This window comes from Thamnophis sirtalis, unplaced genomic scaffold (genome assembly GCF_051295495.1).
Source record: "Thamnophis sirtalis isolate CommonGarterSnake01/CBP01778 unplaced genomic scaffold, rThaSir2_p1.2 scaffold_13, whole genome shotgun sequence".
Classification (NCBI taxonomy): Eukaryota; Metazoa; Chordata; class Lepidosauria; order Squamata; family Natricidae; genus Thamnophis; species Thamnophis sirtalis.
Window position 1 is genome coordinate 38,260,269 of NW_028261393.1, and position 15,258 is coordinate 38,275,526.

Below are 15,258 nucleotides of genomic sequence, written 5' to 3' on the forward strand. Positions count from 1 at the left end.
GGAAAAGGAAAGAGTAAGAGGGAACATCTCATTTCAACCCTGAGGTGCAAATATTCTCTTTGATTGGTAATTTTATTTGTCCATTTACTATCCAATACTCTCATTTCTCCTTAAGTTCATCTAGAATTCCCTTCTTTTTATTGACTTTATCACAATACCTTGAGAACAACTTTTTCAGCATAGCTTTACAGCTATTTAAAATATATAGTAATTTAGGTTAGGTTTTCAGAACATTAGTCTCTTTATGTCACTAAGTGCAAAGAAACAGAATTCAGAAAGTTGGCTTTTCTTTTTGTAATTGCCTATTGTCTGCTTAATTTTCTACATTTTTGATAACTGATATTCACTGTTGACCCAAGAAGCCCATCGTAAAAAGAAACTCTCCCTATGAACTTTGTTGCATTTCCATGGAATGAGGTTTGATCTTTTTCTCAACCATACAGTAGCATATTTTTTCTAAGGAGGATATAATCAAGATAGTCCATAATTGCCTATCAATCTAACAGTATGGCGATTGACAATCTCTTCATATTTCAACCCTAACTCTTTCAGTCTTAAAGGTTTGGTGAGGAGAAATCCAAAAATTCTTTTAAAGAGGAAAAAAAATGCTTGCACAATTGCATCCATGGAGACATGTATATATACACAACACACAGAGAAACAAACTTAACAAAGTGCTAAGTCTGCCCACCAACTAACTCACTCACTCTCTCTCCCCCAATGAGAGAGAGAGAGAGAGAGAGAGAGAGAGGGAGGGAGGGAGGGAGGGAGGGAGGGAGGGAGGGAGAGAGAGAGAGAGAGAGAGAGAGAGAGAGAGAATGAATCCCTCCTTCCTTCAGCCCAACACTCTCACTGGCATCCCGGCCAGATGAGAGGGACTATGGAGGGTCTCCCCGAGTCTAGTCTATTGCCTCTTGGAAGGAATGACCCAGCTTGGCTCCCGCTTTCGATCTGCTGCCCAACGACCGAACGGAGAAGCGAAGAGGCAGGAGAGACAAGGCAGGAGAGATGAAGCGGGAGCCAAGCCGGGTCATTCCTTCCAAGAGGCAACTTTCCCATCGAATGACTCACTCCCCTAGACTCGAGGAGGCCCTCTGCAGTCCCTCTCATCTGGCTGGGATGCCAGCAAGAGTGTTGGGCTGAAGGAAGGAGGGATGGATACACATGCTCATGCTCTCCTTCTCCCCCCCCCCCCCCCCCCCCCGCTCACAAATGGCAAATCCGAGCAGCTGCCCGTCCCATGTCTTCTCCCAACCCCGACACCCCTTTTCTCAGCTACTTTCTGCCTTGTGGACCTAGAACCGATTGCTGTCTCCAGGCTGGCTCTCCTCTCCTATTATCGTGGAAGGCATCTCACAAAAACTACTGTGTGGCAGTTGGAAACTGCTGCGCGGTGTTTTGTTGCCACGTGCGTGGCCGCGCACCCACGCAGCTTAGAGGGAACATTGGTCTGCACATGCTTTTTATCCCCTGGTTGGAGATAAAAAACAGCTTCTAAAGCACAGCTGATCATTGGAGAGAGAAGCAATGAGAAAAGCAGACAAAGCAGGGAAGATCACTTCACTCATTAGGGCTGAAAAACAGCTTCTAAAAGCACAGCTAATAGTTGGAGAGAGAAGCAATGAGAAAAGCAGGCAAAGTAGGGAAGATCGCTTCACTCATTAGTGCCTCATTAGGGCTGAAAAAAAGCTTCAAAGTGTATAAGATGTACCCACATTTTCAGCTTCTTTTGGGGGGGGGAGTGCGTCTTATACTCTGAAAAATATTGTATTTGTTCATTCTGACGAATGATTTTTCTCCTGTTACAGTAGATCAGTGCTTCTCCAATTGAGCAACTTCTCGATATGCGGATTTTATCTCTCAAAATTTCAGCAACGACCATAGTGGCTAGGAAACTTTGGAGGCTGAAATCCACAAATGTGGAAGCTGCTCAGCTGCAAATGAAACCAGAGGAAATAGACTCTTATTTTAGCTCAATCCGAAACTGAAAACAAATGCATATGAAATTTATTCTATTCAAAGAAATGTACCAAAGTTATCAAATCATTTCTACATTTTTCTCTCTGTATTTAACCCATTTTTCCATCAATCTCCCCTTTTTTCTTTCAGCATATTTTATTAAGTCAAGTGTCTCATCATCAACACTGCCATGACTTCATCGAGCAGCTCTGGATTTTTAACCAGCATCCAATCTGGATGTCAACAGAAGCCAACCACAGCTCACAGGGAACAGAAATCCCCACTAATATTATATCTGAGCAGAGTTGCTTCCTCTTGAAATTCTCCATCATCGCTGCAAGGAAGAAAGCACCAAAATTCTCATTTCAAAGATTTTAGGAAACCCTTCCAAAAAAGTAAGAGCAGACCAGGGGTGAAATTCAGCAGGTTCTGACAGGTTCTGAAAAATAGGTAGCAGAAATTTTGAGTAGTTCAGAGAACTGGCAAATGCCACCTCTGGCTGGCTCCAGAGTGGGGAGAGAATGGAGATTTTGCAGTAACCTTCCCTTGCCACGACCACCAAGCCACCCCCACAGAAACGGTAGTAAAAAAAAATGAATTTCACCACTGGAGCAGACCCAGAGAAATTATAGCATTCACTGGATGTGTTGAAACAGAAAAAGGGGAGACATTGGTCAAGAAAGCTTTAATCTCCATTTATCCATTGGGGGAGGGGAGGGGGAGATCCCTACAGCCCCTCCAACTCTCTCAAACAGAATAACATTCCCACTCATCTGAGTGAGGAAAAGCTTTCACCCTTCATTATGGTTTATTTTTATCTGCACACTTAGTTTAGTTTACTTTACTTTATTGTCATTGCACATGGTACAACAAAATTAGATGCCGTCCACAGTGTACATTATAACTATAGAAATAAAAACACAAACATACATCCTTTATTTTTTATATAATTGAAATTGAAAACCCGATATTGCACTATATACTGTAGAATTCCATATAGTTACTGCCCTGGGACAGAAGCTGTTTTTCAGCATATCTGTCCTTGTTTTTATTATCCTGTACCGTCTGCCGGATGGTAAAAGTTAAAAAAAAAGAGGGGGTGCCCAGGGTGAGATGGATCTTTAAGAATGTTTTGAACTTTTTTTATAAAGAGTTTTATTATTTTTCAATTACAAAAATAAACATTCCATCTTTCCTTATGCAGTGTGTCATCTGGGTACAAAAATCTCTGTGCAACATCATTTCTTTTTTGCCACATCTTTCACATTCATATTAACATTATTTCCCTAGGTTTAGTATTATAACACATTAAGCATTTAAACGTTATGAAATTCTCAATTTTTCTTCTTGATATCTTCTAGTAGTAATATCATATTAACATTAAACATCATTATTCTCATCATACACATAACTACACACACACACACTTTTGAACTTTCTTAAGGCAGCGGGAGCTACAAAGCTCTTCCAAAGAGGGGAGAGGGCAATCAGTGATCCTCTGGGCAATGATGTTGACCCTCTGGAGCGCTGTCCTATCTGCACCTGGGCAACTGGCAAACCAGACACAGATGCAATAAGTTAAAATATTCTCTATGGTGCAGAGGTAGAAGGTCACCAGCAGTTTTCCATTCAGTTGTTTCCTGAGAAGTCTCAGGTGGTATAATCTCTGCTGGGCCCTTTTGCCCAGGGCTGCAATGTGAGCGCCCCAATCTTTAAAGAGGAGCTGCCCAATATTTCACTGGACCGAAGCCGCCAAAGGTTGAAGCTCACCTTTCAACTGTCTCAATGTCAAAACAAAACCGCTTGTCTATGGACTCCGTCTTCCTTCGCACGCAGGATTTCAGAATCAAATGTACAGTGGCGCCCTGAGAGAAACAGAATGTTACATTTAAAAGAAGCACTAACACAGGGTAGGTGGCGTTTTAAGACGCGTGCGCCAAAATAAGGAAAGTCCTAGAGCCGGGGTGGTGAACCTATGGCATGTGTGCCACAGGTGGTATGTGGAGCCATTTATCAGGGCATGCGAGGCGTTGCCCTGTCAGCTGGCCAGAGCACATGGACATGCTGCTTTTGCCCTCCCCAGGCTCCTATAAAGCCTCTGGAGCCTAGGGAGGGTGAAAAAAGCATGCAAAAAATGGGGGGGGTGCGCCTGTCATGCGCCCACGCGTGCTGGGGGTGTCACACATTGCATTATGGGTGCGACACACCTGCACACAACCCCCCTGCGCTCCCCCCTTTTCGCATGCAAGCCAAAAATGGTTTGCCATCGCTGTCCTAGAGGGTGCAGAGATGGATAGCCTCACCAAAGAGATCAAAGATAAAGGAGAAACAGATTATTATAAGGTATGGAATGAATGATATCAATGGTTAGAAGGCAGGTGTGAAGCTTACGGAAAGATTAAACAAAGGAGATACAAGAGTTAGACATTAGTAATAAATATGTATAAATGGAAATGACATACAATGAATGACTGTAACTCAAGAGATGAATATATTTGGATGTATAAAAACACTGGAATTACATGTATAGATAATGGCATATTGGAGTTGGGGGGGAGAAATGCACATATAATGGATGTATATCGATATGGAATGTTATATAGAAGGAAACGGTTAACGTTGTTTCTTTTTTGTTTTAAAAAAACTGTGTAATAAAAAAATATTTAAAAAAAGAAGAAGCATTCACCAAGAGTAATAGCCAACCCTCCAATCAAGGCAAATTGAAAGCGGTCTTAATCTCGTTCTGATCTCGACCAATCAAAGCACAAGACCAGGAGTCAACATTTCCTCATTACAGGAAAGCTTGTGGGCCAGGGGGCCAAACAATGTTCCCTCTAATTTTTTTTCAGTGTGAGCAGAAAAGTATAGTGATTGAGCGGCATATTTTCATGCCTGAGCACCTGAATTTTTTTCACAGATGTCACCCAAGACAACAACGAAATCAGTATTATTTGAAACTCAAAGTTATGTTTATTCAAGGTACCCGCTTAATTAAAAGTGTTATATAATATCAGTATCACTTAACAAGGGTCCTGCTTAGCAACCAAAATGTTGGCTCAGGAACTCTGGCATTGAAGTGTGCAAGTCTTAAAGCTGTCAAGTTACAAGACCCTTGCACCCCTAACCCTTTAGGGAAAAAAAACCCAGGGGTCTTCAAACCTGACAGCTTTAAGCCTTGTGGACTTCAACTCCCAGAATTCCTCCTCCAGTCATGTTGCAACAACGTCATCTGCGTGGATCTGCTCCATCTTCAGTTTTTTTCACAGGGGGCAGGGCTGCCACTGAAGATGCCAACGAGCCCCCGCCGCCACTAGAATAGCTGCTGCTGCCTCCTCCTCCTCCTCCTCCTCCTCCAACAGCACCAACATATTTGCTGCCCAGCGCTGCAGCAGAGGTGAAGCCTCCAAAGCTCCCGCAGGAGCCCCCGCCCATGGCAGCGGCGGCGGTGCCTCCCCCTCCGCTCGGAGCACCTCAGCTGGGCTCTGGGTTACCCCTGCCGCCGCCTCCACCTCCGCGGTTTTTCAGAAGCCATGAGGCCTTTTTCCCTGCTCCCCCCCCCTCCGCCGCCTTCCTACTAGCTCCCGTGGCCAAATGGCTCCTCAAAAGCACGGCGGAGGAGGAAGGGGGAGGGATAACACAGGGGCCAGCTCAGGTGCTCTGCGTGGAGGCTAAGTCAAGGACTGGCTGTATTGCAGAGGAGCTGGGAGCCACCCAAGAATTTCACGGCGCTACGAGGAGGAGAGCGAGCCTCTGAGCAGCTGCGGGGAGCCTGCCTGGCCAGGAGCAACCTTCGGCTGGACGGAGGGGCGAGGGCTGCCTGGAGAAACAGCGAGGGCCCTTTTGAGCTAGTGAGCAGGAACATTTGTGGAGCACACCGGTTGTGTGTGGAGGCTCCACGCAGAGCACCTGAGCTGGCCCCCGTGTTATCCCTCCCCCTTCCTCCTCCGCCGTGCTTTTGAGGAGCCATTTGGCTGCGGGAGCTAGTAGGAAGGCGGCGGAGGGGGGGGAGCAGGGAAAAAGGCCTCATGGCTTCTGAAAAACCACGGAGGTGGAGGCAGCGGCAGGAGTAACCCAGAGCCCAGCTGAGGTGCTCCGAGCGGAGGGGGAGGCACTGCCGCGGCTGCCATGGGCGGGGGCGCCTGCGGGAGCTTTGGAGGCTTCACCTCGGCTGCAGCGTTGGTGGCAAATCTGGCAGTGCTGTTGGAGGAGGAGGAGGCGGCAGCAGCTATTCCCCTCATCTTCCGGAACCTGTGGCAGAAATCACTGCGCGCAGATAAAAATGGCTGTGCTGTGTTTTCTTGCCACGTGCGCGGCCGCGCAGCCGCGCACCTTAGAGGGAACAGTGGGGCCAAAGCAGGAACAGCCTGGCAGATGTGCCTGTCAAACCTGCAGCCATCTTTTCTTGTGGATCTTTGGCCTGCCATACTTTCTATTATTCTACTATGCATTTTCTATTGTGGGAAAATGGGAGGGGGGATTGTAAGGAGTAGCCATAACAAAATTCTTTCTAGAAAGCCAAGGTCATCCTTTGTCTTTGCACCTCTGCAATTGACCGAAACAGGATGGGTGGAACTGCCAGCATAGCAGTGGAAGATTGGACCGTGTGATGGACTTGTGGGTGTGGGGGCAAGATCTTGAACTTTCCACTAGGAGGGGAAAACCGGGAAGCTTTCAGATTCGGGTTTTCCCAGATATGCCAACATGGCTCTCTTAATAAATTGGAACTTTGAGCAATACTTTGCCTTGGGCTCTAATTTACTTTTGGATTCTATTTGGAACCCTGATAGTGCCCTTTTCAACTGGACTCCTGGCCAGGCTTCCTTCTTCTGCCAGGAGCCCCCAACTGTCACTGCGGGGTCTTATGCAAGCCTTGGCCCTGCCACTGGCTTGAAGGAGCAACCTCTCTTCTACTTGCATTTTGGAGCCAAGGCTGTAGGAGACCCTCCAGGACTGGGCTGGGTTGCTCGTAAGCTGGGCAGACTTTTGAGAAAGTACCCCACGCAGGCCCAAAGGCAGGGAGTGGGATCCAAATGGGGGACACAATGCAGCGGCACTTGGGGAAGGGGTGGAACCTGACAGAAGGGGAATGGAGGAGGCGGTTCGGGGCAGCATCCAGCTTACTGGGCCAGGAGGGTTACTCTGCAGCTACAGTGAGCATCTTCACTTCTTTTCTTAGCTATGAGTAATATCAAGTGGATCTGCAAAACTATACATAAGAGGGGAAAGGAAGACCTGGATGGGAGCAAGTGGGTGGAGGATGTCTGGGTGGCCCTGGGCTCTGGCAATGATGGTGATGGATCCAGTGGTGGGTTCCTACCGGTAGTGGTTTGGCGGCCTGAGTCGCTGGAACCAGCAGCGACCCAGACCTGCCATGCCCCTGAACTGGTTCTCTGGGCACTGCCGTAGGTGCTGCCATCTTGCTTTTTGCTTCTGTGCATGTGCTGAACAATTTTTACTGTACTGCGCATGTTTGCGCAGCGCACATCAAGCACGCGCGCATCATGCCCACAAGCGAACCGGGAGTAGTGCCTGCTGAAACCCACCCCTGGCTGGATCTCCTGACACCCACCTTGCCATTCTCCTTCCAAAAGCCCAAATCCTAGAAGCAGAAATTGAGGAGGTAAAATGCACCAAGATCCCAAGATGTGGGCAAGAGGCATGAGATGGAAAGTGACAGGAGAGGGGGGGGGGTCCCCTTGCAGTCCTTCGCTTGGCTTTGCTGTCCCCCTTCCGGGAGGACTGTGGCTTGAACCGGGAGGCCTACAGCTTCTTCTGGCCAGGCCACAGGCTCATTCACAGCTGCCGACTGTGTAGAACAGCACCTGTCCACTCTGGAGGGCTGGAGCCAGGAGTCACATGCCCAGGCAAGAGCCCTCTGAGGATTGTGGCTGATTGTGGCCACATGGCTGCCGGGACTCAGTCCTGCTCTGCCTGGATGAGCCAGCAAGACAAAAATTGGCCTTTGCCTGGTCACAGAGAATATGGAATGGAGCCCAGTGGATTCTCAACAGGCAGCTGGCACACTCACTCCAACTGGGAGGAGCTCATCCATTTTACTCACCATGAGGAACTCCCACCCACATCCCCATTCTGTGGAACCACCAGAGGGTCAGAAGATGTGGGGCTGGTGTTGTGGTCCGCCGGCAGCCTACGGAGCTGGCAGCAGTCAGACAGTGAGGAGGCTGGGGAGGAACATGGGCCAGTCTCAGAGTCTGGGGAAAGCTTGGTTGAGGGTTCCGCGTCGGAGGCAGAGAGGGGGCCAAGGCCATCTGGTAGTTATGCACTGTCTCCGGAGCCTCCGGAGTCTGACATCAGTGAGGCAGAGGAACAAGGGGAGCCTCTTTCCAGTGCCTGCATGTGCAGAGCTGCCAGAAGGCAAGAACAATTAAGAAAAAAGGGGTGACTCAGGAGTAAGGCTTGGAGATGACTGGCCCCTCTCATACGACATAAAAGAGAAGGGAAATAAAGGTGGGGGGTTATCAACATTACCCTGAAAGACTTTGGCAATTTGAGCAGACATCTGTCGGACTCTTCACAGACTGTTTGTGAATCATTAACGGCTATGAATGACTATAACTCACAGCCATTTAAATAAAAGAGTTTTTGGGACTAAGTGTGATTTATGCTTTCTCGGGAAGCCTGGGTCAGAACAGCTGGAAAGCAGCTGATCCTGCTGATGGGATCTTCCTTATTCAAGCCATCTTAGAATGTCTTCAGGCATCATGATATCACTATTGTGTTATTGTTGTTTGTTTTTACGTTTGTTGCTTTCAGATTTTTAATGCTGCACCCTCCCCAGCTGCATTTGCATGATGGGTAGCTATATAAATGAAAGGGGATAAAAATTTAGCCGCTACCTGGGGTGCAATTTGTGGAGAGAATTAAATATTTGCTCCCCATACAAAAATACTCATTATTTTGCATTTCTTTCCAGTAAGTCTCATTCCATTTGATGAGAATTTGCTTTTGAGCTTTCTTTCAAAAGAGAAGAAAAAGTTGACAAAGGCACTATCACATTCTTAAGTTAGCCAACACTCTGTTTTCTTTTGTGGCAATGTATATCCCAGTCTGTAGCATTCCTGGTCTGCCACACTTCCCATTTAATATGACAGACAGAGATCAGAAAGGAAGTCCTGCATGGGACCCCTTCAGACAGGGAAGCGGGGCAGCCAAGAGGCTACAGCACACTGGAAAGACAATCAGCAGCTGCCCCTGCCTCCAACATCCCCAAATGGTAAGATTAGTTGGGACAGGCAATGCAGAGAAATCCAAAGGAAATGCTCAAAACTTCCCCAGGAAGAAGTAGAATATCAGAATGTCTCTTTGGCAGGAGAAGAACATTTTCAGGAACTTTATATTTCTTCCTTTGCTGGCAATGTAACCAGGTGAAACAAAGCTTCCTGTTGTTTCATTAGAAATATTTTTCCAAACCTGATTGATAAATCTGCCTTCCATTGAGGACCTGTACACTGCACGAGTCAAAAAGAGGGCCGTGAAAATATTTACAGACCCCTCGCATCCTGGACATAGATTGTTTCAACTCCTAATGACACTATAGAGCACTGCACACCAAGACAACTAGACACAAGAACAGTTTTTTCCCCCGAATGCCATCACTCTGCTAAACAAATAATTCCCTCACCACTGTCAAACCATTCACTAAGGCTGCATTACTATTACTCTTAGTCTTCTCATCCTTCCTATCACCCATCTCCTCCCACTTATGACTGCAGGATTGTAACTTTGTTGCTTGTATCTTTACGATTTATATTGATATTGATATTGTTTCCTGATTGCTTATTTGTACCCTATGACTATCTTTAAGTGTTGCATCTTATGATTCTTGATGAATGTATCTTGTCTTTTTATGTCCACTGAGAGCATCTTCATCAAAGACAAATTCCTTGTGTGTCCAATCACACTTGGCCAATAAAGAATTCTATTCTATTCTATTCTATTCTATTCTATTCTATTACTATACAAATAGGGAATTGTGAGTAAAAAGAGGTCTTAGACATGCAAAATTTTGCCTGTATCAAAGGATATTTAATAACAGAAATGCTGCTCCCTTAAGAATGGCTACACTGAGAAAAAGTCTACAATGAACTACTTTTTGCTTGATAAAAGGGCATTTTGGAGGAACAATAAAGCTTAGCGAGATAAAAAAGTTTGGTATGATTCCGAGGCAGTGTCATCAGCTTGAGAATCCTAGATAGAAGTCTTGGGGAAATGCGGAAGGTTTTCTCTTGCCCAGACAGCTGACCTGAACCTTGCAGGTTATTAGAAGATCAGCTGTGCGGTTTGTGATTCTTCTGACAAATGACACAAATGCAAATCTGACATGTCAAAGAATTTCCATTCTGTTAAGAGGAAATTTCCCCAAACTAATGTCTCGTAACTCTTACAATTGCCAACCTGCAAGGTTTTGCCTCTAAACAGTCTAAAATTAGTTGGTGGAACAAAGCGTTGTCTGAGTCAATATATTTTACTATAGACAACATATATCTTCTAATTCAATTTAAACATAGAGAGCATTTCTTTCAATTTTTCTACAATTAACAATATACTATAATTTATTTATTTCTTAATTAAATACATAACTATAACAATCTAGTAAGATTTCTAGTAAGATAACAATCTATCCACTTTGGTCCACTAATGTAACAATTTTCCCCTTTCTTTCTCTCTTAACCATTTTCTCTTGGGGGTCTCAAAAATTCCACTTTTAATTCTTTTTCTTCTTCTCCCCCTTTCTCCTAACTTCTTTTTCCAATTTTGTGGTTATTGTATCTTTTCTTCAGAGTATTTACTTTTATTATTCTAGAAACTTTATCCAGGGTTTTCCCTGTTCTCCTCCCTTCCTTACTGTTTTGTGGTTTCTTTTTTGGGGGGGATCTCCCCCTTTGTCTGATTTTTCTTTGTGACTGTAAATCCCAATGAAATTTTCTACCTGCATTTTATTTTCATTTTTCTTTTTTCCACATTATCTTCCTGTACCTCGTGTGCCCTCTTTCACCCCCCTCTTCTCCTATTTCTTGTCCTGCATAATATGTATGATACATTTTGTATGTATCCTATAATATGCATAATTTGTATTAAAAAAATAAAAAAATCTTGAATTATAAAATTAATTGGTTAAGATTACAAACTGGAGACCAGAAAGTTAAGAGAGGAGGGGAGAAGCCACAAGTTGCCGCTTGAGCCCAGCATTCCTTAAGGGGTGTAGAGGTTCTCTCTGGCTTCCCACCATTGATGCAAGAAGCTACTCAAGGTAGTCAAGGAGAGAAGCAACTTAGAACTCAGGAGAAATTTCCTGACAGTTAGAACAATTAATCAGTGGAAGGAACTTGCCTCCAGAAGTTGTGAATGCTCCAACGCTGGAAGTCTTTAAGAAGATGTTGGATAGCCATTTGTCTGGAACGGTATAGGGTTTCCTGCCTAGGCAGGGGGTTGGACTAGAAGACCTCCAAGGTCCCTTCCAACTCTGCTATTGTATTGTATTGTACTCACTTGTTTTGCTCCTGGTTTCTGCTCCATGGGCGTCATTCTTAACATCTTTGTTTCCTTCTCATACTGGCAATAGTATTTGACCCAGGAGATTCCCAGTGCCCCTACATCAAGTCAAGAGATGAATTAATACCTAAGACACACACAGAGACATACCATTCTCCATGTTCAGAGACCTGCAGTATCGAATACAACCATCTCAAACACTGCCTGGGTCTCCAGGCCCCCCCAAAAGACAAATGGCAGGCAGACCCCTCTCACTTCTCCGTGTTGTAGATTAAAAAACCCAATGTCACAGGCTAGCTATCACATCCTGACCCTTACTGACTTTTCTTGATTCAATATATGTGAGAACTTGACTCAATTCCTTGATATTCTCATGTCTAAAATCCAGTTGCACAAAATTGACTGCACCCAGTTTTGGTCATCACATTACAAAAAAGATGTGGAGACTTTGGAGAAAGTGCAAAGAAGAGTAACTACGATGATTAAAGGCCTGGAGACTAAAATATATGAAGAACGGTTGCAGGAACTAAATATAGCTAGTCTAGAGAAAAGAAGGACTAGGGTGGGATATGACAGAAGCATTATAGTATTTGAGGGGCTGCCACAAAGAGGAGGGTGTCAACTTATTCTCCAAAGCACCAGAAGGCAGGACAAGAGACAATGGGTGGAAACTAATCAAGGAGAGAAGCAACCTGGAATTAAGGAGAAACTTCCTAACAGTGAGGATAATTAACCAGTGGAACTGCTTGCCCCTCAGAAGTTGTGGGTGCTTCATCACTGAAAGCTTTTAACAAGAGACTGGACAATCACTTGTCTGAAATAGTATAGGGTCTCCTGGTTAAGCAGGGGGCTGGACTAGAAGACCTCCAAAATCCCTTCCAGCTCTGATTGATCGATTGATTGATTGATTGATTGACTGATTACAAGGTTGAATTTAACTAACTACATGGCCTCTGCTTTCATTGATTAAATGATATTCTCATTTAGCAGAATGGGGAAAGCTGGTTTAGATGATGCCACTATCAGACAACCCCATAGTAAAATGACTACAATGCCTAAAGAATGCTTGTTAATGGCTCCATTCAGCTTGGAATAAAGGGCCTACCTTTTCTAACAATATACCAATAAATCATTTTATTAATGACCAGGGTGGGAGTTGATGTGTAACATGGACAATGAGGAAGTCCTGCATCTTAGGAGGAAAAAAAGGATAAGGCACAGGTGTAGAATGGGGGCGTCCTGGCTGGAAAATGATGCACCCGCAAAAGATCTAGTTATTCCAAGACACCACAGTGGTAAAGTTGCCAAGCAGTAAACACTACTTTAAATGAACAAGATGGCGGTGTGCAGGTTCTGGGAAATGATTTTCACTCTCTATTCTGCCTTGGCCATGGCCCACGTAGAGGAGGGATCCCTATTCCAAGCGTCACAATCTGGAAGAAAGAAAGAAAAAGACAAATTGGACTACCTCAGAAGAGGCCTAAATGACCTAGGAACGGAAATTGTCCAGTGAGGAAATTTAATGGAAGCGGGTATGTTCAGCTTACAAAAGAGACAATCGAGGGGAGGAAAAAAAACAATCAATCAGAATAGAGCTGGAAGAGACCTTGGAGGTCTTCTAGTCCAACCCCTTGCTTAAGCAGGAGACCCTCTACTGTTTCAGACAAGTGACTGTCCAGTCTCTTCTTAAAAACGCTCCAGGAATGAAGGACCTACAACTTCTGACAGCAAGCTGTTCCACTGGTTAATAGCAGCCTGTAAAAATCCAAAGTTGTAGGGAGTAAGGACATTTGTTCTCTGTTGCCCCAGAAGCTGAAATGTAAAGAAATAAATCCAGGCAGGAAATTGGGAAGAGCTTCCTGAAAATGAGAGCTGTCAAAGAGCGGGACAGATCTACCTTGTACATCCCCCTTTACTGGAAGATTTTGAAATGAAGCTGAATGCACCAAATAAGGGTGGGGGTCAGATGAGGCATTTTCCAATTGTGTGGTTCTATAGCAGTGAGGGTAAACCTTTTGGGCACCAAGTGCCCAAACCGGAGCACGCATACATGCATTGAGCATCCGCGTGTGCCAGAAACCCGAAGACCAGCTGGCCGGTGTGCGCATGCCTGTTTTTTGGCCGTTTATCAGGCCATTTGGGGGGCTGTTTTTGAGCAGTTTTCAAACTGCTTTTTGGGCTGTTTTCACACCATTTTGGACCGTTTTCTAGGTCTTTTTGGGTCCATTATAAGACTGATTTTCAGGCTTTTTAGGCCATTTTTTGAGCTGAAACAGCCTGAAAACAGCCTGAAAAAGGCCCGAAAAACAGTTTGTTTTTTAAACCACAAGAGTAGCTGGCGACTGCACATGTGCCCATAGAGAAGGCTCTGACTGCCACCTCTGGCATGTATGCCACAGGTTCACCATCACGGTTTATAGAAAACTACTAGGGGGAGGGGGATTAAATTCAGGACACGTCTATTTCTTCAAAAAGGGAACTAGCAGAGTTGCTACCATTTCCCTGAAAATAAGACCTCCCTGGATAATAAGCCGAATCGGGCTTTTGAGTGCATGTGCCAAAATAAACCCTCCCCGAAAATATTGCAACACAGAAACAGCCATGAGGTGACCACGCTCCCCGCCCCCTGCACCTCAAAAATAATAATACCTCCCCGAAAATAAGGCCAAGTGCTTATTTCAGGGGTCAAAAGAAAATAAGACCCTGTCTGAAAAACAGCCTTAAAATGGCCCAAAAAAGACCTGGAAAACGGCCCAAAAATGGTGTGAAATAAGACCCAGTCTTATTTTCGGGGAAACAAGTTATGATCCTGGGAACTCTTTCTGCAAAGATGAGCGCAGTTATATATAGCTCACAGAGCAGCATTTCTAAATTCATCTGTCTTGAGTTTTTCTAGTCAACTCATATGAATACTTCACATGAATACGAGTGTAGCCTCAGACTTATACACAGAACAAAACTGAAACTCCCACACATATCTATTAATAGCAATAGCAGTAGACTTATATACCGCTTCATAGGCCTTTCAGGCCTCTCTAAGCGGTTTACAGAGAGTCAGCATATTGCCCCCAACAATCTGGGTCCTCATTTTACCCACCTCGGAAGGATGGAAGGCTGAGTCAACCCTAATGGTCTTGCTATAAAGTGGTCTCTCTGAGGAGCTGCTTTAAAGGGTCTGTTATGGGGATTCCACAGTGATCAGCTTGGCTTAAGAGACCCAAGAATAGCTCAAACCTTGTGATGCCATTAATTATCTCACATTCCTGCAAGGCGCCATTTGATGTCATCATCATGGCTTGAAGGATTGAATTGGGCAAGTGAAGGCCCCAACCTCCCAGGTTCATTTACAATTGTTTTAGCCTCCCCACCCCTGATCTTTCATCGTCATTTCAATTAATTTTAGGTCAAGACTTGATCAAAAGGTGAATTCTGGTAAGATCAGTGGATCTTCATTTGTCTACAAGGACGCAAGCTGAAGAGCAAAGCTCACTTATTTCCAGGATCTTCAATCAAAGGGCTGTTTTAGCCATAGCCACAAGGAGTGTTTCTTCTCTTTCAGGATCCCACTCTGTATAACCTCGTTCCAAAAATTAAGTCTGCCTCTTACATTTTTCTTGTGAATAGAGGTATCCCTCAATGGTTGGTTTGCCAGGTAATTTGCAAGTCAGTGGGGCTTCTTTCATTCTTTTCTTGAGGTCTTCCAGCTCTTCACGCGTACTGTTGAAATGATTCCTTGTCTATTGAGCAATCGGAAAAAAGCAAGGGTGAAATTCAGCAGGTTCTGGC

General features: G+C 44.9%; 1 protein-coding gene across 2 annotated transcripts in view; it reads right to left on the minus strand.

The window, feature by feature from the left end:
• OPHN1 (oligophrenin 1) overlaps positions 1 to 15,258 on the minus strand; it is a 151,637-nt gene that overhangs the window by 77,788 nt on the left and 58,591 nt on the right. For both annotated transcript variants that reach the window (XM_087727628.1, XM_087727627.1), the window contains exons 8-10: positions 15,080 to 15,209; positions 11,470 to 11,570; positions 3,730 to 3,824 (exon numbers count right to left, since the gene is read on the minus strand). In XM_087727628.1, coding sequence (XP_087583754.1) covers positions 3,730 to 3,824; positions 11,470 to 11,570; positions 15,080 to 15,209 — 326 coding nt within the window. The remainder of the gene's footprint in view (positions 1 to 3,729; positions 3,825 to 11,469; positions 11,571 to 15,079; positions 15,210 to 15,258) is intronic.